General features: G+C 46.2%; 2 protein-coding genes across 21 annotated transcripts; both read left to right on the top strand.

Annotated features, from left to right (window-relative positions):
* The first annotated feature begins 1027 nt into the window (after positions 1 to 1027).
* PSMG3 (proteasome assembly chaperone 3) lies at positions 1028 to 4155 on the top strand. Of its 2 annotated transcripts, XM_087912888.1 has the most exons (4): positions 1028 to 1078; positions 1439 to 1594; positions 2280 to 2514; positions 3106 to 4155. In XM_087912888.1, the coding sequence occupies exons 3-4, from the start codon at positions 2299 to 2301 to the stop codon at positions 3256 to 3258; spliced, it is 369 nt and encodes a 122-aa protein (XP_087769014.1). In that variant the 5' UTR covers positions 1028 to 1078; positions 1439 to 1594; positions 2280 to 2298; the 3' UTR covers positions 3259 to 4155. The 2 variants fall into 2 exon arrangements, with proteins under 2 accessions (XP_087769014.1, XP_026560152.1); XM_026704367.2 differs by lacking the exon at positions 1439 to 1594.
* Positions 4156 to 6329: 2174 nt separating this feature from the next.
* On the top strand, positions 6330 to 19935 carry TMEM184A (transmembrane protein 184A). 19 transcript variants are annotated; one of them, XM_087912876.1, is made up of 10 exons: positions 6330 to 6438; positions 6885 to 6917; positions 13609 to 13863; positions 15260 to 15425; positions 15944 to 16034; positions 16154 to 16229; positions 16723 to 16814; positions 16921 to 17090; positions 17935 to 18132; positions 18874 to 19935. In XM_087912876.1, the coding sequence occupies exons 3-10, from the start codon at positions 13609 to 13611 to the stop codon at positions 19116 to 19118; spliced, it is 1293 nt and encodes a 430-aa protein (XP_087769002.1). In that variant the 5' UTR covers positions 6330 to 6438; positions 6885 to 6917; the 3' UTR covers positions 19119 to 19935. The 19 variants fall into 19 exon arrangements, with proteins under 19 accessions (XP_087769002.1, XP_087769000.1, XP_087769001.1 ...); XM_087912874.1 differs by having other exon boundaries at positions 13606 to 13863; XM_087912875.1 differs by having other exon boundaries at positions 6330 to 6447.
* Positions 19936 to 20356: the final 421 nt, after the last annotated feature.

Here is a 20356-nt window from a genome sequence, read left to right as displayed (position 1 = left end):
CGAAAGCACTTCATCTAGATTTTGCATTCATTTCTGTCTTTCCACCCGGCTCCCTCCACCCCACCCCCCACCCCCCCAGTCCATCAGCTTTGCAAATAAATCATATCGAAATTAAAGATCTTGCAGAAAATAAGGGTCGTTAATCTCAGCGACATGCCTCCAAGTCTGAATCCGTGCTCCTTAAATCAATGAGGTTTAAATGAACATTTGCTATATTGGGCAAATCGGCTGAATTAATTAGGGACATTTTGATCAACTATAAAAAGATGTTGCCAATTAATCACTGGGTCCATGTATTAAAAGCCCCCCTTTTAACAGACGATTGGGGTTGTTTTTTTTTAGAACAGGGATTCTTCGACTGAATGGTTCTGTTTTGGGGAAGACGCACTTCTCCATTCAGGGACACACACACACACCCCAGATTGGTTATGCATGCTGGAAGCAATGGAGGGGTGAAGAATTAAACTCACAAGCTGCATGCACACAACCCATAAACCAGGATGTGGTTTGTTGGTTTGTTTCTCTTTTAGCCTAAATCGGTACCTTGCAACTTTGGCAACTTGAAGGTTGCGTGGATGCCAACTGCCCCAGAATTCCCCAGCCAGCTTCGTTCGACTTCAATTCCCAGAATTCCCCAGCTAGCCTTGCTGGAGAATTCTGGGAATTGAAACCCACACAAGTTGCTTAATATATCATCAACCCAGCCATTCTGGTTTAGAGTTTAGCATAGGCTGTTTGATTCTGGCTTAGTTAATAAACCATGGCTAAGATCTTCCTGCTCCCTAAGGCAGTGGCCCCTCTGCCCCTTCTCCAGCGCTCTGCCCCTGTTCTTTCTTTGGCATCCAGTTTTGCAATGCCAACCTCCCCGGGGCAGCGATTGCGGCCAAGTTGACCCTCTTTGCTTCGACCCCCAAGGGTCCACTTCCACCGGGCCAAGCAAGGGGAGGCGCTCTGCACACGCCCAGAGACTCCCGGCTTCGGGGATGCGCTCCGCCCATCTTTACGCTCCTCCCGGGAGGAGGAAGGCGTGCGGAAGCAGCCCAGACCGGCGGAGGCGGAGGGAACGATTGCTTGGAAGGTAAGCAAGCAAGCAAGCAAGCGCAGGGCTCGGTCGGTGGAACCGGGCTGTAGTGGGGAGGCTAGGTTCTAGGTCCGGACCGGCCACGTAGAGCCGAACCGAACCTAGCCATGCGCTTTGGAGAGCCGCAGCTGCACCCACGCGCATCCTACGCGCGAGCCCGGCTGGCTGGAGAGGCAGGCGGGCGGCGGGCAGGCGCTGCGCGCTCCCTTCTTCTCCTCCAGGAAAGGGGGCCCTAAACGCCGGACCACCCGCCTTCCACTGCGCGCCTTGGGAGGGTTTGGTTTTCGGGCCTTCCTGGCGCGGCTCCTCCGGAGAGGGCAGCCTGCAAGCTGAGGCGCCCCCTTGCCGCCCCCCCAGGCTTGGCAAGGCTCGCCGCGCGCGGGTTCCGGGTTGGCAGGAGGCGCCGGTCGTGGTTTGGGGTAAAGAGCCGAGCCAGGGTGAACCCGAGTCCGTTGTCAAAGGAGAGAAAGCGAACGCAGATTTGGGGGACCCAGCAGGCAAGAGCGACTGCAGGTTTCCAGTACAAGCGATGGTGAAAGTGGTTTTACCTAGTCGTAGCTTTTGCTTTGTTGTTGAGAGGAAGGAAGGAAGGAGATGGGAGGGAGGGAGGGAGGAAGGAAGGAGATGGGAGGAAGGAAGGAGATGGAAATGAGAGGGAGGGAAGGATGGAAGGAAGGAAGGAGAAGGAAGGAAGGAAGGAAGGAGATGGAAATGAGAGGAAGGGAAGGATGGAAGGAAGGAGATGGAAATGAGAGGAAGGAGGGAAAGGAAGGAAGGAATGGAAGGAAGGAAGAAGATGGAAATGAAAGGAAGAAAAGGGAAGGATGGATGGAAGGAAGGAAGGAGATGGAAATGAAAGGAAGAAAAGGGAAGGAAGGAAGGAAGGAGATGGAAATGAGAGGAAGGAAAGGAAGGAGAGGTAGGTGATAGGTGGAAACAAGAAGGAAGGAAATCCAGATAGACAGACACACCGTGCCACTGAGAGAGGGATATTTAAAACCGTTCAGGCTTAAGGTTCAGAATTCTTTGCCAAGCAAACTTTTTCTTTGTCTCCTTATGGGCAAATTAACTGAGAAGAACCAGGGTCAAAATTAAGGGCCACCTCTCAGGAGGCAAGAGCCGAGCCTTCCCTCGTGGAGAAGCTGGCTTGAAAGCATCGTGAGATGCTGCATCTTTCTTACTGATGGTTTCCTTTAAGGCAAGGACCGATTCCTGCCATGGCGACTCAGGCCATCCCAGTCTCAAAGCAGACCAGAGAAGCCGTGTGTGGCATCCCAACGGAGGTGGTGTGCACCTCCTTTGGAGCCACGATCCTGGTGGTGGTGACCCAGTATGGAAAGATGGGGACTCTGGTCTCAGTGGAGCCTGACGCAGTACCCGATGGGATCAACAGAACTTCGTGGACCACGAAAGTTCTCCTGGGCAAAGATGAGGTATTCTTCCTCCCGTCCCTATCTTCGTTTAACCTCCCAGTATCTTCCTTTCTCCTTTTTTTCACTTCCTTTGTTTTCTTTTGGAAGTCCACCAGCTGTCTTGATGGCTTAGCCAGATAGCCACACCGTGGAGGAAGAGGTGGAGAAGGTGAATGTCAAGCCCGAAGTTGACATATGCGTAGCCCTTTTATTTAGCCTTATTATCTATTCTTTTTCTCTTTGCTGGTTATGGGGGAAGGTTTTCGGACTTGCCACATTCCTAAGGTGGGAGGAGTGGAGATAGAGAGAGTTGTTTAGGCTAGGTGGTTCTCCTTCCCGTGGGAACGAAAGCTGACCCTGCTGAGACCTGGAGGTGGAGACTGAGGACACCAGGCAAACGTTGATTTGCTTCGATTGGAGAATGTGACTTTGGGGGTGTGTTTCTAACTTCCAATATTATGTGGGGTAATTCCGGGTTGTGTCGGATCTGGAATTTTAATGGACTTTGCCAATTTGATCCTTCCCTAAATAAAAGAAATTGTTTTGGAAGATGGATTTTGCTCTTTTCTTTTTAAATGGGTTTCACTTAAGATCTTCTTGCTTTGCTTTCAGCCTCTTGTCCACATCTCCGCCAAGCATCTGGTGACCTTGGTGTCTCAGGAAGCTGGCAACAAGGCCGTTCTGCTGGCAATGGCTCTGAAGGACAAAAGCATCGAAGGCATCCGGAGGTTGAAGGAACTCATCCATCAATGCCGAGTGTGGTGATGGTGGGACCCAAAGAATTCTTTGGAGGCCAGAGACGGCTGCCTGAGGTTAATGTTGGTTTGGATGCAAACTTGATTGTGTACATTGGGGTCTCCAAACTCGGCAACTTGAAGACTTGTGGACTTCAACTCCCAGAATTCTCCAGCCAGCATAGCTGGGAATTCTGGGAGTTGAAGTCCATGGGTCTTAAAATCAGGTCTTGAAGCCCATGGGTCTTAAAGTTGCCACGGTTGGGCTCCCTTGGTGTACACCAGAGGTCTCCAAACTTGGCAACTTTAAGACTTGTGGACTTCAACTCCCAGAATTCCCAGCTATGCTGGCTGGAGAATTCTGGGAGTTGAAGTCCACAAGTCTTCAAGTTGCCAAGTTTGGGGACTCCTGGGGTACACGCTAACTTTTTTTTCCTGTTCATAACTCTTATTTTGAACTTTGACAATGAACATTTGTGGGTAAGCTGACACAACGGGTGTCAATTCATGTTACATAAACATTCACAAATACCTGTTCAGAAACCTGCTGTAACCATTAAAAAGTTTGATGTTGTACTTGCCTAGGAATTAGCCCCAGCAAATTTTATAGCAAGTTTTCCTAGTTAATTGGATTCTTTTCTGAGGAAGCCCAAGGAAGTTTCAAACGTTGAACAGGTTTTTCCCAGTTGCAATGTTTAAATTTCTCCCCGCCCCCTTCATCTTTTCCCCTTACATTTCAGTTTTATAGCACATCAGAAGTAGTTCAGGTCACAAATAGCATTCAGCGATCCTATTGAGCATTTCCTCTCCATGTTTTCTCATTCTGAAAGCAACCCGAATAAATTCAGAATAGCTTTGCTGCCATCTTCTGAAAGGACAGTCTCCGTTTGACTAAAACAATAAAGGAATTGCAATATGTTTACAGTAATCTTTGTCTGAAGGACTCCTTAAAAGGAAGTAAAAAAAAGGATTGTTTCCATGGTGATCATGTCTGGCTGGGGAATTCTGGGAGTTGAAGTCCACATGTCTTAAAGGGGCCAAAGTCTGGATCGGACTGTGAAAGATGGAAAATGTCATAAACTGACAGGATGACTTTTGATTTCAGAAATTAAAATGGGAAGGGGAGGTGATTTAGCTGGACAAATCCTCGCCGTTTTTCTTGGCAAGATTTCCAAAATGATCGACCCTCGCCTGCTTCCTAGAACTGAGAGAGGAACCAGTCAAAGTCACCTAGCTGGTTTCTAGCCTCTGGCCTTAACCACTACCCTAAACTGGTTTTCTAGGTTTAAACCGTTGAGTCCCGTAAGCCTCTATTGTATTCCTGGGGCAGGCAATTATGGCAATTTAATAACCTGTGGACTTCAACTCCGAGAATGGCTCAGGTATTCTGGAAGTCCACAGGGCCTAAAAGTGGTCATAATCATCCTCCCCCTGCTCTATTCCGACCCTTTGCCCTGTAAAGGAATTCATGGCTTTCTTGGTTATGAGTGACCCAATAACTATTTGAGGGGCTGCCCCAAAGAAGAGGGAGTCAAGCTATTCTCCAAAGCACTGAAAGGCAGGACAAGAAGCAATGGATGGAATTTAACCAAAGAGAGAAGCAACTTAGAACTAAGGAGGAATTTCCTAACAGGGAGAACAATTAACTAGTGGAACAGTTTGCTTCCAGAAGTTAGGAGGTCAAAATCCTCACTGAAGGATTTTGAGAAGAGAAATTGGTCAAGAATAACTGTACAAAAATGTCAATGTATAAATAGTATATATGTGGTTTTTTATTTTAGTGTGTATGGTGAAATAAATGCCAGGATGGTGGTCATGCTGTCTTCGATATTTTTATATGTAAACAAGAATATATTTGTATGGTATTTAGGTTTCTTCGGGAATTTTCCCACGTCTTAATATTTGTGCTTTTATTATAGCGACGTCTGGGCAGACTCTCATCTGCCATCTTCTGGCTTTTGTATTGGGTTCTTTTTAATCGTGTGTGTCAGGCTTGGCAGTTGTTTTTTGTTTGAATTTGGTGCTGGCTTTCTGCTTTATTTGAATGGCTGCCAGACCTGACACACACGATTAAAAAGAACCCAATACACAAGCCAGAAGATGGCCGATGAGATTCTGCCGAAACGTCGCTATAGTAAAAGCACAAATATTTAGACGTGGGAAAATTCCCAAAGAAACCTAAATACCATACCCGCGAAAACATAAGAAAACAAATTGTGTGTGTGTGTGTGTGTGTGTGTGGTATTCAGCTTTGTTCTGGTATTTTCCCAGGTCATTATAGTTGTGCTTTTAAAGTCGTAGCAACGTTTTGGCAGAATCTCATCTGCTATCATCAGGCTTCTGTATAGCGTTCATCTGATTCTGTATTGTGTTCGTCTAAAGCCTGATGATGAGATTCTGCCGAAACGTTGCTACAACTTTAAAAGCACAACTACAGTGACGTGGGAAAATACCCGAACAAAGCTGAATACCATGCATGTAGGTACCCAAAAACTTTATATATATATATATATATATATATATATATATATATATATATATATATATATATATATATATATATATATATATATATATATGTGTGTGTGTGTGTGTGTGTGTGTGTATGTGTATATATATACACACACACACACACATACATATATACATATACATACACACACAGAGAGAGAGAATATATACACATACACACACACACACACAGAGAGAGAATATATATATACATACATACAGAGAGAGAAAGATTGGGCATAGCCATTTGTTCAGAATCAGATACGATCTCTGCTCCAAGGGGGTTGGACTAGAAGACCTCCAAGGTCCCTTCCAACTCTGTTATTCTGAGCACGAACTGAAGCTTGCAAGGGAGATGGGTTGGAGTCACACCCGGGGAAAGTGCTCCAAAGCGCCCGCGCCTGTCTTAGCGCTGAGCCACAGAGGGGAGATGCGCCAGGCCAGCGGCGCAAATCCTCCCCGCCCGGTCAGAGATCGCCTGGCACGAGTCCCAGGGCCCGGAGTGGAGGTGGAGGGGGGGGGCGAAGGGGCGGTAAGGGAAGCCTGGCCGCCTCCCCACCCCACTGAGCTGGGCAGGGAGAGGGAAGAGGAGGAGTCTCCGGGGAAGGTGCTGCCGGGCAGCCGGCTGAGCAAGCCAAGAGGAAGCGGCCGGGCGGCGCCCCAGGTGGAACGGGCGCTTCCTGGGCCGGGGATCGGGCAGGTGGCGCAGGTAGGCAAAAGGGGGGCAGGCAGGCAGCAGAAGGGAGCAGAAGTTGGCGTTGCGAGGCGCTCCGGCCCGGGGAAAGCCGAGGAGGAGCTCGCGCAAACTTCCCGGCTACCTTTCCCGGCGCCAATCTCGGGGTTCCCCCTGGGAAGAAGAGGAATCGGGGGGGCGCAGCGTTCGTACCCCTCGCCGGCCGGCTTCGGGATGCTGGGCAGGTGAGTTCCAGGCTTGGCTTGGGACGGGGAAGAGCCTGAGGGGCGAACTCGGGACGTCCGGGGTGGGTGGAGGGAGCGAAGCCGGACAACGGGGGGAAGTTGGCGTCGGGTTGGGTCAGACGAACAAGAACCTTGAATCGAATTTTTACCGGTCTGGGAAGCAACCGCGTAGGAAATGTAAATTCGCCCACTTAGGGAAGACTCACACCACCCTTGTCTGCTTTTCAGAACCAGGAAGGGAAAGAGAACTCCAGCGCCGAGGTAAGCTAATCTGTGTTCCGATTTCCCGAGGTTTGAAAGTTTTAAAGGACTTTGTTATTTTTAGTTTATCTGATTTATTACCGGAATGTGGGCGTTGACCACGAAGAGAAACGAGTCTTGGTAACAGGGAGGACAGAATGAGGCCATAAGTACTGCATGCTCTTTTAAGGAAGAGAGAAAACTGAGATAGGTAGGTAGATAGATAGATAGATAGATAGATAGATAGATAGATAGATAGATAGATAGATAGATAGATAGATAGATAGATAGATAGATAGATAGATAGATAGATAGATATTGACAGACAGGCAGATAGTTAGATGATGCATAGACAGACAGACAGACAAACAGACAGGAGGATAGATTTATTAAAAATTTTATCTTGCTATCAAGAGGGCAAACAAGGCGCAATACTTTAAAAAAAAATTCCTTGCATAGTTTTTTTTTTCAAAGCATTATTCTTCACAATCTGCAAAGCCTAGGACTTGAATTTGGACAGGTAGAAGACTCAGGTAGAGGTTGCCCAACAAGCTGAGCTCAATTCAGTTTATAGATTAGGTTCACACCTGATTCAGACCTACGGTTGTTTTGTAGCACAGTCCGGTCCGTGGACCAAGTCGCAAAGGGTTGCAGCTTTCAAATCTCAGATGGCAAAATAAACAGCGGCCAGGCTTTGCATTCCATTTTTAACTCAATTCTTTTTGTTAGGTGGGTTGCCCTGAGTCACTTATTTGAGAGAGGCTGGCTATATCAAAGAAAAACTACCATGATGTAGACATACATGAGAATGTGGCGTTAAGGACCCTAGCCCTGTTTTTACAATTAAAAAATGCCCTATGGAATGAACCTAGCAGCAGATCAGATGGAAAGATAAAATAATCCCACTGTCTGCCTTCACACAATAGACTTGAGTAAAGTAAATTCCTCTGCATTTGATAAGGTATGTCCCAAACAAGTACTGAGGATTATTATGGCATTAAACTGAATCCCAATATTCTAAACAGACTTCTGATTCTGTGCCTGCTGGACACAAGAGCAAATATTTATATTAAGTGATGTCTGTCCACCTCTGCATTCCTGTAGATTTAATTCTGAAACGGTCAAATGAAAAAAAAACAAAAAACACTACAACATTGATTTGAAGTTCCACAGAAAGGCTTTGGAAAATTAAATCAAACAGAAAATTACATGCACCTTCGGTTGCCCCTACCTGAGCGTAAGCCCAATGGGAACTGTTAGCAGTTACTTCTGTGTAAAGGTGGTGTTGGAGATCATGCTGCAAATTCTCCTTATCTGCATGGCTCTCTGTGTTAAGTTTAGTTTGAAATCCAGCAAAGGAGTCCTAAATGTTTGTGTAGTTGTGTAATTAAAGAGGAAGGGGCCTGAAATCTGGAGCTTAGCAGGCATCAGTTTGATTTTAGAAGTCAAGCCAGATTGAACTGAGTTAGCACTCGAATGGGAGGCCTCTAGACTATTTTAGGATTTTGCTTGTTTGTATCCCGTCCTTATTATTTTTAGAAATAACTCAAGGCAGCAAACTTATCAAACACTGCCTCCTCCTATTTTCTCCACAACAACAACCCTGTGGGATGAGGTGGGCTGATAGAGACTGGCCCAAAGTCACCCAGCTGGATTTCATGTCTAAGGCAGGACTAGAACTCACCGTCTCCTGGTGATTGTCCGAAGACCATCTAGCTGGCTTCGTTGCCTAAGGCAGGACTAGAACTCACTGTCTCCTGGTGATTGTCCAAAGACCATCTAGCTGGCTTCGTTGCCTAAGTCAGGACTAGAACTCACTGTCTCCTGGTGATTGTCCAAAGACCATCTAGCTGGCTTCGTTGCCTAAGTCAGGACTAGAACTCACTGTCTCCTGGTGATTGTCCTAAGACCATCTAGCTGGCTTCATTGCCTAAGGCAGGACTAGAACTCACCGTCTCCTGGTGATTGTCCGAAGACCATCTAGCTGGCTTTGTTGCCTAAGGCAGGACTAGAACTCACCATCTCCTGGTGATTGTCCGAAGACCATCTAGCTGTCTTCGTTGCCTAAGGCAGGACTAGAACTCACCGTCTCCTGGTGATTGTCCGAAGACCATCCAGCTGGCTTCGTTGCCTAAGGCAGGACTAGAACTCACCGTCTCCTGGTATCTAAGGTGGGAAATACAGATTCCTAGCAACAGTCCCTGCAAACGATATTGGCGCTGCTGCTGATCCAAGAAATCCACAGAGCCCACCCGAGCCAACGGGAAGGAGGGATTTTATATCAGCCTACACAGAATTCTGCGATAAGGGCTCCAAGAGGCTAGTCCCTTTGCCCGCCCCACATAAAAACTTTGAAGCGTTTGCTTGCTGCTGATTAAGCAAGGAGGTGCTGAAACACCCGTCCTGCCTCGGGCTAAAGCAAGTTCATCTGAGCTGGCTTGTTTGGCCAGTGAGCCACGGGAGCTCAGCCTATCGCTCCGAATAAACAGAGGCCCTGGGTGGAGCTCGGCCCCACCTGCTTTGCTCACGGGGGGCCAGAATCCGGCTGAGAGTAATAGGTGAGAAACAGCTTCCTAGGCTGAGTAGGCTCTTCTACAGAGCCACACACCTCGGCCAAAAGCCACACAACAGGAGCCGAGGTGAGCGATGCACACCCCTCCGATGTTCGTCTCCACCTTGGCACAGGCAGCACAGCTACCTCGGCAGCACGAATAACGTCCAGAATACAGGAAGTCCTCGGCTTACGGCCCCCAAATGGCACCATGGGTAAGCAAGGCGGCTGCGAGTGAGTGTGTCGGTGCCCGGTTGTGATTAAGAAACATTACAGGGAAGTTTGTAGAGGCAGTTTTGAGCTAGTCCAAAGCTTGCTGGACCATGTTATCTTCCAAAGGATCCCCGGAGATGCACGTTAAAAGAATTGTTTCTGTTTCTTCCAGGTAAATTCAATAGTTCTCTTTATCCAGTTAGGTTTCTTGGTCTGGTCTAGAACCTCCTGCCACCCCAAAACTGGGGATTCAGGGGAACAGATAAGAATCCTTTTTAATAGCAGAAAAGGCAGAGAATCTTCTGGGTCTTTCAAAACTAATTTTTTTCGTAGAACATTCTCCATCCACTTCTTCTAGCGCGGGTCTCTTGGGGTTATTTATTCTTTTAAAAGTAGCTTTTGGGTCTCTGGTAGGACTTGTGTTCTTGGAAAGCAAACAAGGAAGAAGGGAATGCTCCTCTAGGTCCTTGGTAACTTCCTTTCCCTGCCTACTAGCTTGACTTTCTGGTTAATGTTTGATGTTGTGATAGTACCAGCGTGTACCTTGCTCCAAAGCGCCTTCCTTGGCCGGCTCTCCCAACCGTCAGAGAAGAGTCCCAAGTGTTGATTCAACAGGACAGCTGAGGCTGGGAAGGACACTGGTGGTCAGCTGACGGCTGGAGAATCTGCATACCCTCATTGCATCGTCCAATGTTGTGTGTGGTTACCGGGGTTTTGCTCAGAGCTTCTGGTTGAGGAACCGCTCAACCAACCAATCAACCTCCCACCCATCAGCCGGAGTTGCTCCTCAGGTCCTTCCACCCTCTGCTTCTCTTTCCCTCCTCCTAGGAGTAGGGAGCGGTGTATTTTTAAGCTCTGGTGTACTTGTAAGCATAAGACCACCGAACTGCTTGCATCGTCTACCACAGGGGGGGTGAGTAAGCATACATCCTGCCCCAAGGTGTCTTCTCCCAGTAGCTGAACAGGGCATAAATAAAGCTGGTGGATTCATAGCACAGATTGGTGTGTCTGGAAAGCTCAAGAGAGTGGGAATTTATCAACCCGTCCTTTGGTTTGAAAAGAACGCTAGAAGCCTGGATCCATCGAATAGGTAACGGAAGATCTAAAAACTTGGTTAATTGGCAAAGAGAAGGATAAGGTTGTAAGCAAGGGAGGTGGTGGACATTTCAGCTGGCCCAGAAGAAGACTTTCTCTTTTTTAGACAAGCAATTGCTTTCATCGTTTGAAAATGGTAAGTTTTCTAGGCTCCTAATGTCACTTGCATTGAAGCCAAATTAAATGTTGGGAATTAAATTTAAAAAACAAACAAACGATGGAAAATAAAAAAAAGATGGTTAGTAGAGATGGCAAAAGGAATTGTTTTAATCAGAGAAAACCTATCTACTTTTGTTTCGACCTGGAAATCGCTTTGAAATTTGTACTTGAGACATAAAAAAAAATCTTGGCTAGGATTTGCTGATTAGTATGTTGGTATAGAAATACAAAATATGTAAAAGTAAAAAGTTGAAGCTGTAATTTTATTTTGTACTTTACTGCACTGGGAAAAAAAGTTAGAAGTCAGTGGTTTTTTTTCCCCCCTCCTTTATTCTACACTTTTCTTTCCCTCTTTCTCCTTCCTTCTTCATCTTCATTTGTTTATTATGATAACCTTAATTAAAGAAGAAACTAGGAAGAGATTTGAGTAGTGGTGATGTCACCAGATTAAATAAATAGCCCCTTATTCAGTCATGGGCTGGTCCATCTTTATAGTAGTAATTCAGACAGAAGCTGGACTGGGATGTTTTAATTGTTTCCTGCCTTGAGTTGAGAATGAGGCTCCTTTTATCTTTTAGATTCTAGGATGAATAAATGAATCTTAACCAAAGCATTTCTTAATTACAGATACGCTGTAATTGGCTCTTAATACCTTGATCTGTTCATCATTCTTACGCTGTAGGGAAATGGGCAACTTTTTAATTAAAAAAAGTTGCCCTTGCCCCTTTATTAAAAATGTAATTATTTTTAATAGAAGTCTTTAAAATGGGGGCAGGTGACTTAAAATAGTAGTACTGACGCGTCTTTTCAGAAGTAAATTTGCCACCCTTGCAACGAGAAGAAGAAAATTAGGGAGAGGTTTTTCCAAGGGAATATCTCGGTGCACAGTTGTCCTTTTCTTTTCAAAAGACTTCGTTTTAGTCACACAAATCTTTCCAGATTTATAGCACAGTCACTGGATGGGGGAAAATGTTATAATGATGCAACTTCTTTCTAGATCTGTGCCAAGATTGCAGTGAACGAGTTGTTTTTCTTGCAGAATTGTTATAAAAAGTAATTCTATTCCAATGCTTCCCCAAAGTGAATGGTAGGGACAGTTGACAGTGGAAAAGGTTAGAAACATTAGGTTTGGGGAGAAGAGATGATACTTTGGGGCTGTTTGGGCTGAAAAAGCAGGTGGCCTAGTAACCCTAAGCCCCTTGTGAAAAGATTTATTCAGATTTACAGAATGTCTGTATAGGGGGCTGATGTCACTGGCCAGCTAAGACGGGGAGGCAGAATTTCCTACAGCTCAACTAAGCAAAGATTAATAAAAATGGGGCAGTTGGTCTTCATCCTAAATTGCTTGCCTGTCATAAAGTTATGTTTGTAATGAGTGCCTTTCTTGGAAAAACAAATGGAGTGTATCTGTGTGTCTCAATGCCTAGAATAGAAGGCGGGAGAAATGTCAGGAATGGGTAAACTAAAGAGGGAAACGTGACAACCTGGTGGGGGGGGTCTCTGAACACGCTCCCTAAAAATACAAGTATATTATTAGTTTGATGCTAGGAGAGAGACGTCCAGAATATCCCGGACAAAACTCCACACCCATTGAGTTCTGGAAGCTTGGACACGTAATTGTTTTGCCTTGCTTGGAGTTTGCAAACAAAGCGTTCCCGGCACTAAGAAGAGAAATGAGAGGTGCAGAGTTGAAAGAACGGCTATAATCAAGTCAAAAAAAAAAAAACACCAAGAAATTGTAGTTTCTATTCTGTCGAAACTCAGAGGAACAGAAGGTTCCCTCCCCCCCCTTTTTTTACCCCCAGCAGTTGGGAAATATAAACAGCAATTACTAAACTTTTGAGCAACACTTGACTTTCTAATTTAAAACACAGAGTGTACTATTAAGGCTCTGCAAACGCTTTGGAGCCCTTGTCCGTGGCTCTTTAAAGCAGCTGCATCATTGGCAGCTACAGTAGGTTGTGTGTAAAATATTTGCTGTGTTTTGCTCAGAGTCTTCAAGGTAGGTATGTGAAAGCTTTCAGCACAGCGAGAAAAACAGGACGCAGCAGTCTGTTCAAATAGGAGCGTTTCAACTAAAGCAAATATAATCAGATGGGCAAAGTATTCTAACAAGATAAAGATATCTTCAAATCTTTGCCAGACACAGGTTTTGTTTTTTTTGTTTTTGGATGATGGGATAATTTTAAGCTTCCAGCTGTTACTTCTGCAATCGTGAGGGCTATCTGTTTCTGTAACTCAAAGCCAAGAAATTTGCCATATGTAGGAGGGTGAGCAAAGCCATCCAGTTGGAGTAGGATTTCCAATTCTCTTTTGCTTGGCGAAGTTTGCTGGTTGAATCTCTTTTGGAACAGCCTACTCTAGGTTGGAACTGCCCCATGGAACTCCTTGGAGAAGGAAGAGGACACTAGCAGGTGGGGTCAAAATAGATGAAAAAGAGGATGTAGGAAATGAGCAGGATGGGCCCGAGGGCGGGGTAAAACACATCATCAGTTTGGAGTTGTTGGGCAGCCATCAAGAACTCAACTCCTGTTCCTGATCTCTTGAGCCTGACAGAAGAATGTACAAGGAGGTGATGAATAATCTGGCTTCTCTTCAAGCAATTCACCTTGATCTTTCCTCCCAATCAGGGCACTTTTCCTCATGTGGTGCTCCTCCCTAATACATTCACCTTTGCTCCCTCCTCTCCAGCAGATGAATACGACAATACACGCCAACTGGTCTTCTCCAGCCCCAGAAGCGCTCCTGACCTCCAGCATGGTTGCTACCTTGGCCCATTTCTTCTCGCCACCGATGGTCTCCAGCCATTTAATTGTGGAGGATGGTTCCCAACTAAGGGCTGACCAGAATCACTCCCAGGAGATCCAAACCCTCTTTTTGACCACGTCCACAGCAAAAGCCATCTCGGGACTCTTTGTCTGGACGGCCCTGATCCTTACTTTCCACCAGGTGGGTGGTAGCGCTGCCCAGCCCTGTTGGGACTCCATCTTTCCATGTGGCTGTGTGAGATGGGAAAGTCCACACCTTCAAGGCATCAATTTGAGGAAAAGCCATGGCTGTTTGATCTGGTTAGGTGGAATCTTGCTTCCTATGCCATCACACCAGGTTATATCAGTGTAGAACTTCTCTGTCGCTTCTAGTGGCCATGCAAGACTTGAATGGTGGTATTGTTTCTATGTTAAGATGGTTAATTTAGTTTTGCTTAGAAAGAGAAGGGAAAAGTGTTTTCAATTTGGAAAGAGAGACCCTGTTTTGATGGTTTTGTGCCTTTTCATGTAGTCTTTTTCCTGGGGAAGGGAGAAGATATTATATCCCACAGGGCTTTTGACTCACCAACTAAGGCAGCTTGGCCTTCCCAGTTTAGTAGGGATTTCTCTGGAGATGGTCTTTATAGGCCTGCCAGTAATAGCCTAGGGCATTCTATTGCTTTTCAATTCTGATATTTTATAGAAAAATGATGGAAGTTGTGTCCATCAACCCCCCTGGCAAGATCTAACCTTCTTATCGTTGCTGGCTGCTTGTTCACTTGTGGTTTCCCCTTTAGAAGAAGGAAGTCGTAGAACTAGTATTGCACCACCGACGGTGCTGGTTGAAGCATCTTTGGAAGGCCGGATTTCCCCTGGCTGCTTTGGGAGACCTGAAGCTTCACCTAACACCAGGTTGTGTCTATGGAGATTCTTAGTCATCCAGGTCATGGTGGTGCCAAAGGTGCTTTTTCAAGAGGCAACTGGACTTTCCGGTTTCCCTTTGAAGACGTTTCGCTTCTCATCCAAGCAGCTTCTTCCGCTCTGCTTCAGCTCATGCATTGGGTGGCTTGAGAATCTCTACAGAGGTTTAGCTGTCCAATTTGGGATGAAAACCCTTCGAACGGAGTGGGAGCATGGACGGATTTCCAGAGGAAATATGACTGCCGACTACAAGAACCATTTGCGCTACTCAGGTGATCCCGAGGATACAGATAAACCTCCAAGTGGCCTCAACAGCCCTCTAAAAGGATGCAAATGACCAGCTGTCTGCAAGGAATATCAATCCTTCCGTTTCCCACCATCCAGTCAGTGCCGAAGAAGCTTCTTGGATGAGAAGCGAAACGTCTTCAAACCAAAACCAGAAAGCCCAGTTGCCTCTTGAAAAAGCACCTTTGGGATTAGTGCCAGGATGAAGGCCACGCAAGCAAATATGTGTGATATTTGCGTCCCCTTGCTCCCAAAATTCTTTTTAATTGGTCTTAAGATGGTCTAGCTATAGCACATTGATCCTTATCGGCTGTTGATTGATCCTTTTCTCCCTGGGAACGCTGCCTCTGATCCTGTGTTGCGTGTTCTTCCTCTTCTTCCTCTTCCCTCAGATCTACTCGCACCTGAAAAACTACACCATTCCCAACGAGCAGCGTTACATCATCCGGATTCTCTTTATCATCCCCATTTATGCCTTCGACTCCTGGCTTAGCCTCCTGCTAATCGGCAGCCATCAGTACTATGTTTACTTTGACTCAGTGCGGGACTGCTACGAAGGTGAGCTGGGATTCACGGCTAGCCCTGGAGCACTTGGCATATCCCAGATGCGCGGGCGTGGAGGCAGGCAATCGGCCATAAACTGAGCCGAAGGTTCCAAGTTCAAAGGCCACGTTCTATGCAATCCTTCCTCCAGAGCGTGGCCAGGGAGGACAGCCTATTTGTAGGGACACGCGTGGAGGAAAGGCCGCCATATTTAAAATCTGGTGACTTGGTCACGGTTTCTGCCATCGGATTGAGCTCTGTGTATGTCTGACAGCCAGTTTGGTGTGGGGGTGAAGGCGCTAGTCTGGAAACCAGGAGGCCGTGAGTTCTAGTCCCCCCTTAGACAGGAAAGCCAGCTGGGTGACTTTGGGCCAGTCCCTCTCTCAGTTGAGCCCATCTTACAGAGTTGTTATGGGGAAAAGAGGAAGGAGGATTATACTGTAAGTTTTGCTGTCTTGAGTTACTTATCGAGTAATAAAGGTGGGATGAACATCACCAAATAATCTCTCCCTTCCCCCACCCTTTTTTGGTAGCATTTGTGATTTACAGCTTCCTGAGTCTCTGCTTCGAATATCTTGGAGGAGAAAGTACCATCATGGCGGAAATCCGAGGAAAGCCCATTGTGTAAGTTGACCATCACTGTGGTGTATCTATCTCTTGCTTACAATTGGGAGTATTTCACACTCAACATATAGTCTTAAGGTCCCATGCTTGGGCCGATTTATGACTCTGGTTTTTCTTAGTTCTAGTTGTCTCTACGGAACTTGCTGTCTCCAAGGGATGTCTTACTCCATTGGGTTCCTTCGGTTCTGCAAACAGGTGAGGAGCCTCTCATAGAATAGAGCTACAGCCGTTCTCCATCATCCATGGTACTTCCAGGGAAGCCATTATCTTTATTTATTCCCCCTCAAAACTTGTTTCGGTTTCGGTTCATTTTTCCCAGGCAAAATCTTGCAGGTTCCCGTTGTCTGTACTGTGAAATATTTCCGTTTCTTCCGCCTTTATAGGCATAGATGGAAATTGGAGACAGTCGTTGCCAAAAAGACACTCAGACTGTGGAAATGAGATTTTAGCAGGGAGAATCCAGTTGCTTTCCTGGTTGCTGGACACCCAACCAGCTTTCATCACTCCTAGCGAGGCAGCCATGGGTGATGGGGGCATTTGTGGAAGCCGTGGTAGATTGGAGCGTTTTTGGGGGATTGTCCATCCTAGATTGGACCCAAAACGTGAGGTCCGGATGATGGGATTAGGTGACAACAGAGGCACAGAAGCTGGGTGGTTTCAATGGAGCCGTTTCTTTGCTTCCTTCTAGGCCACCCTGCAGTTCTGCATCATCAAGCCGGTCATGGCCATCCTCACCATCATTCTCCAAGCATTTGGGAAGTACCACGATGGTGATTTCAAGTGAGAATGAAAGGGATGGGGAGGAAGAGGGATCAACTGTGATGGGCTTGGAAAGGGAATGGTCCCTAACAAGGAATTCTGCCTGTCTGAATGCTCTGCTTCCCAGCATCCACAGCGGGTATCTCTACATCACCATCATCAACAACTTCTCGGTCAGCCTGGCCCTCTACGCTCTCTTCCTCTTCTACTTTGCCACCATGGATTTCCTGAGGCCTTTTGAGCCAGTCCTGAAGTTTCTTACCATCAAGGCGGTCATCTTCCTCTCCTTTTGGCAAGGCGAGTCACTCTACTTCCTGTCGTGGGTGGGGAGGGCCTGAAATAGGAAACTTCAGTTCTCTATTAATCCATTCACCCTCCTGGACCAACTCCAGTGTTTCTCAACCTCAGCCATGTTCAGAGGGGGGGGGGGACTTCAACTCCCAGAATCCCCCAGCAATTCTGGGAGTTGAAGTCCACCCATTCTTAAACATGGCTAAGGTTGAGAAACACCGCTCTGTCGATATAACGTGTTTGGGCTAACATTTCACAGGGGGGGGAAGAGAAGATGCTCCACCCGTGGTTGAAGGGAAAAAGTTGAAGAAATTTAACTCCCTCTAGTTGGTATTTCAATTGAGAGTTAATTCATTTGTAGCAATGCAAGTGGCCTAGATGAGCTCCAAATTTTGGAAGACCCACACATGCAGGACAGAAAGCCTTGAGAAGTCTCTATCCCTTGGAAAATAAATATTACATGAAGTATGAGCTTGCAAAAAATGTTGGCTTGTTCTAATAGGACCCAGACAGACAGACAGACAGACAGACAGACAGACAGACAGACAGATAGATAGATATAGATATAGATATATAGATATAGATATATTTATTTATTTGTGGATCCTTCCCACCCCAAAAGTAGAGGAAACCTAGACTGGAGCAAACCCTAGATGTAGATTTTGCTAGTGTGTTTTGTCAATTTGTCAGTATTTTTTAAAAAACAACAACCAAGTCTTGGTGGGATCTTGTAATTCTGAGGAATTCGGGTATGGGACAATTACGTAGGTTCCTTCAGACGTTTCCTGGACCTGTGAAAAACCTACTTGAGAGCCTTTGCGGATGTTTTGCAACCATTCCTATTTTGCAGGGGTGCTCCTGGCCATCTTGGAGAAATGTGGGGTCATCCCAGAAGTTCAGATCATTGACGGGAAGGCAGTGGGAGCTGGCACCGTTGCAGCCGGCTACCAGAACTTCATCATCTGTATCGAGATGCTGTTTGCTTCCATCGCTCTCCGTTACGCTTTCACCTGCCAGGTGTACCAGGAGAAAAAGGAAAGCACCACAGGTAACTTGCTTCAAGAGAACCTGCTCCTTCGGTTATACGGAAGGTAGGCAGGGAAAGGAAGGGACGAGCAAGCAGAAAGGTAAGCTGGTGTCTTCTTTTCCTAGGGCCGATAAGCAAGAATTCTGTGTTTATCTCCCTTCTGTTTCTCAAACTTGATTAAAAAAAAACATTTCCTCCCAGTTTCTTCCCAAATAGAAGATAAAGCAGGTAAACGAACCAAGTTGGGAGTATCTTCTAACTTATTTAAGGGGGGGAACAGCCAAAGGATGGAGGTGAGAATGGCCTGCTTCCATCATTAGATGCTCTCCCCAACAGCCAAGGGCCTCCTTAGCTTCCTACAGAACCGTTCAAGTGGGTAGTTCCCTCTTTTGAGGCCTGTTCCATTCTGGAAGGTGTAATTAGGGATATTTCAGCACGACGGGAAATAGTAGCCATGGACCCTAGGCCACCTCCAGCTGAGTTCGGCTCCAAACAAACCCAAGAGAAATGTGAAATTTTCAAGTCATTGGGAGATGTGGTAGAAAAGACACGTCAGCAGGAGAAACCAACCTGCCGGAAATCCTCAGGGCAAATTTATTTTTCTTTTCCCTGGTGCCTTCAGGCAACATTGGGTTCCACCTTCCCGGCAGGCTGGTTTGTGCAGGTGAACTGACTTCTTAGTGGCCTGCTTGAAAAAAGAAAAAAGCACCTGCTCGTCCATCGATTCTTCTCTTCTGGTCTCTTCCCTTTTTCTTCTAGCAGGCGTGGCCCCGTTGCAAAGCATCTCCAGCGGGCTGAAGGAAACGATGAGCCCTCAAGATATTGTCCAAGACGCCATCCACAATTTCTCCCCGACCTACCAACAATACACGCAGCAATCCATGCAGGAGACGGAAGGGGGTTTGGGGCAGAACGGCCACGTGAGTCCTCCGGTGGAGGCCTCGCAGAGCAAGAAGAGGAGGAGCCTTGAGAAACGGATGCTGATCGTCTCCGACGAGGAGTTGTGAAGAGGCCGCTTGTGAAGAGGAGAACTTGTGTTTATCGGGTCTTCTCACCTTGGTCCAGACCGGCAGCTGCCAACCGAATCGGACCACATTGTTGAACGAAGCAACAGAAGCGTCTCATTCTTGTTCTCAGTGGGCTGTTGAGGGAAGATCCCCAGATATTGGGTTGACTTCTTAAATACAGCTGGATCTACCTTTTCTTATGTGGTGTTGTGGTGAGTGGCAGAAACACTCAGGATGTACTTATTGTTGGTCCTGGTGCAGCCTGAGGAAAACAGAATTTCTCAACGGACACAGGTCCTCCCATTCCCAATTATCCCTGGAGATAATACTGATTATTGGCAGAGACGGAACAAGGCAACGTAGGAAGGGATAAAATTGGATGGAATCGACACTTTCATTCTGCAACTGCAGCTCAATCCCATTGGAACTAGATTCCCATTGTCGTTCTTTTTTGGTTTGCTTGTTTGTGGATCCAATCCACCGGGATGGGAATACAATAGCTCAGAGCCCCAGAGAAATAAAAGCACGTTTCTTCTTTCCAACACAAGGAGCTGCAGCAAGGTGAGGAATTAATAGCGCCAGATTCCTTTATGAAGTTGCACTGAGGCTGTCAAAGCTTCTGATCATAGAACGCACCTTGGATGTCAGAGGAGTTGTGGCTTCATCGTGGAAGAAGAGGCGTTGCATTACGTTGAAAGTGTGAACGTGTTGATATAAGGCGCTTCTTCCTACCTGGAGGGTCCTGTGTGTGATGGCTATGAATTGCGTGTCAATCTGTACATTTCAACAACAAAAAAAATTATAAAAATATTTGTAATACTTTTTCCCAGTGCTGTCTAATGCCGACAAATTTACTTTGTGAGTATTCCGAGAGTTTTGGGCTGGATTGAATCTGGGATGGCCCATGGTTAATTATTGGTGCTATAGTTCACGATTGAAAACGAAAAAAGTGTCACATCGTTGATGTTATAAAGTAGAGGATTTTAATGGCCGTCAAATGCAAAATAGCAATGAAAAACTTTGGTCTAGGCTGCAGTTGGCTTGCAGCTCTTATTTGTAATTCAGCATTCCTGATGTAAGGCACGTCATGTTTCTCTCGTCTTTTGTAATCTTAGGATTTGTTTTGCACAGCCCAGAATTTGTGGCTGCCTTTCATCTTCTGACAGACAGCAAAATTATCAGCATCCACATCAATCCCTGTTTTTTCCTTCCCTTCTAAAATTGGTTGCCTTGATGCT

The sequence above is a fragment of the Pseudonaja textilis genome, chromosome 14, assembly GCF_049901715.1.
Source record: "Pseudonaja textilis isolate UNSWEBS1 chromosome 14, rPseTex1.2, whole genome shotgun sequence".
Lineage (NCBI taxonomy): Eukaryota > Metazoa > Chordata > Lepidosauria > Squamata > Elapidae > Pseudonaja > Pseudonaja textilis.
This window is presented reverse-complemented; position numbering and strand designations above follow the sequence as displayed.

What these genes read in the sequence shown, in the direction of transcription:
- PSMG3 (XM_026704367.2), top strand. Translation starts at nt 2,299, where the DNA reads ATGGCGACTCAGGCCATCCCAGTCTCAAAGCAGACCAGAGAAGCCGTG. An exon ending in TTCTCCTGGGCAAAGATGAG is followed by an intron (nt 2,515 to 3,105) that starts GTATTCTTCCTC and finishes CTTTGCTTTCAG; the next exon opens with CCTCTTGTCCACATCTCCGC.
- TMEM184A (XM_026704370.2), top strand. An exon ending in AGTGCGGGACTGCTACGAAG is followed by an intron (nt 15,426 to 15,943) that starts GTGAGCTGGGAT and finishes CTTTTTTGGTAG; the next exon opens with CATTTGTGATTTACAGCTTC. An exon ending in ATCCGAGGAAAGCCCATTGT is followed by an intron (nt 16,035 to 16,153) that starts GTAAGTTGACCA and finishes GGTTTTTCTTAG; the next exon opens with TTCTAGTTGTCTCTACGGAA.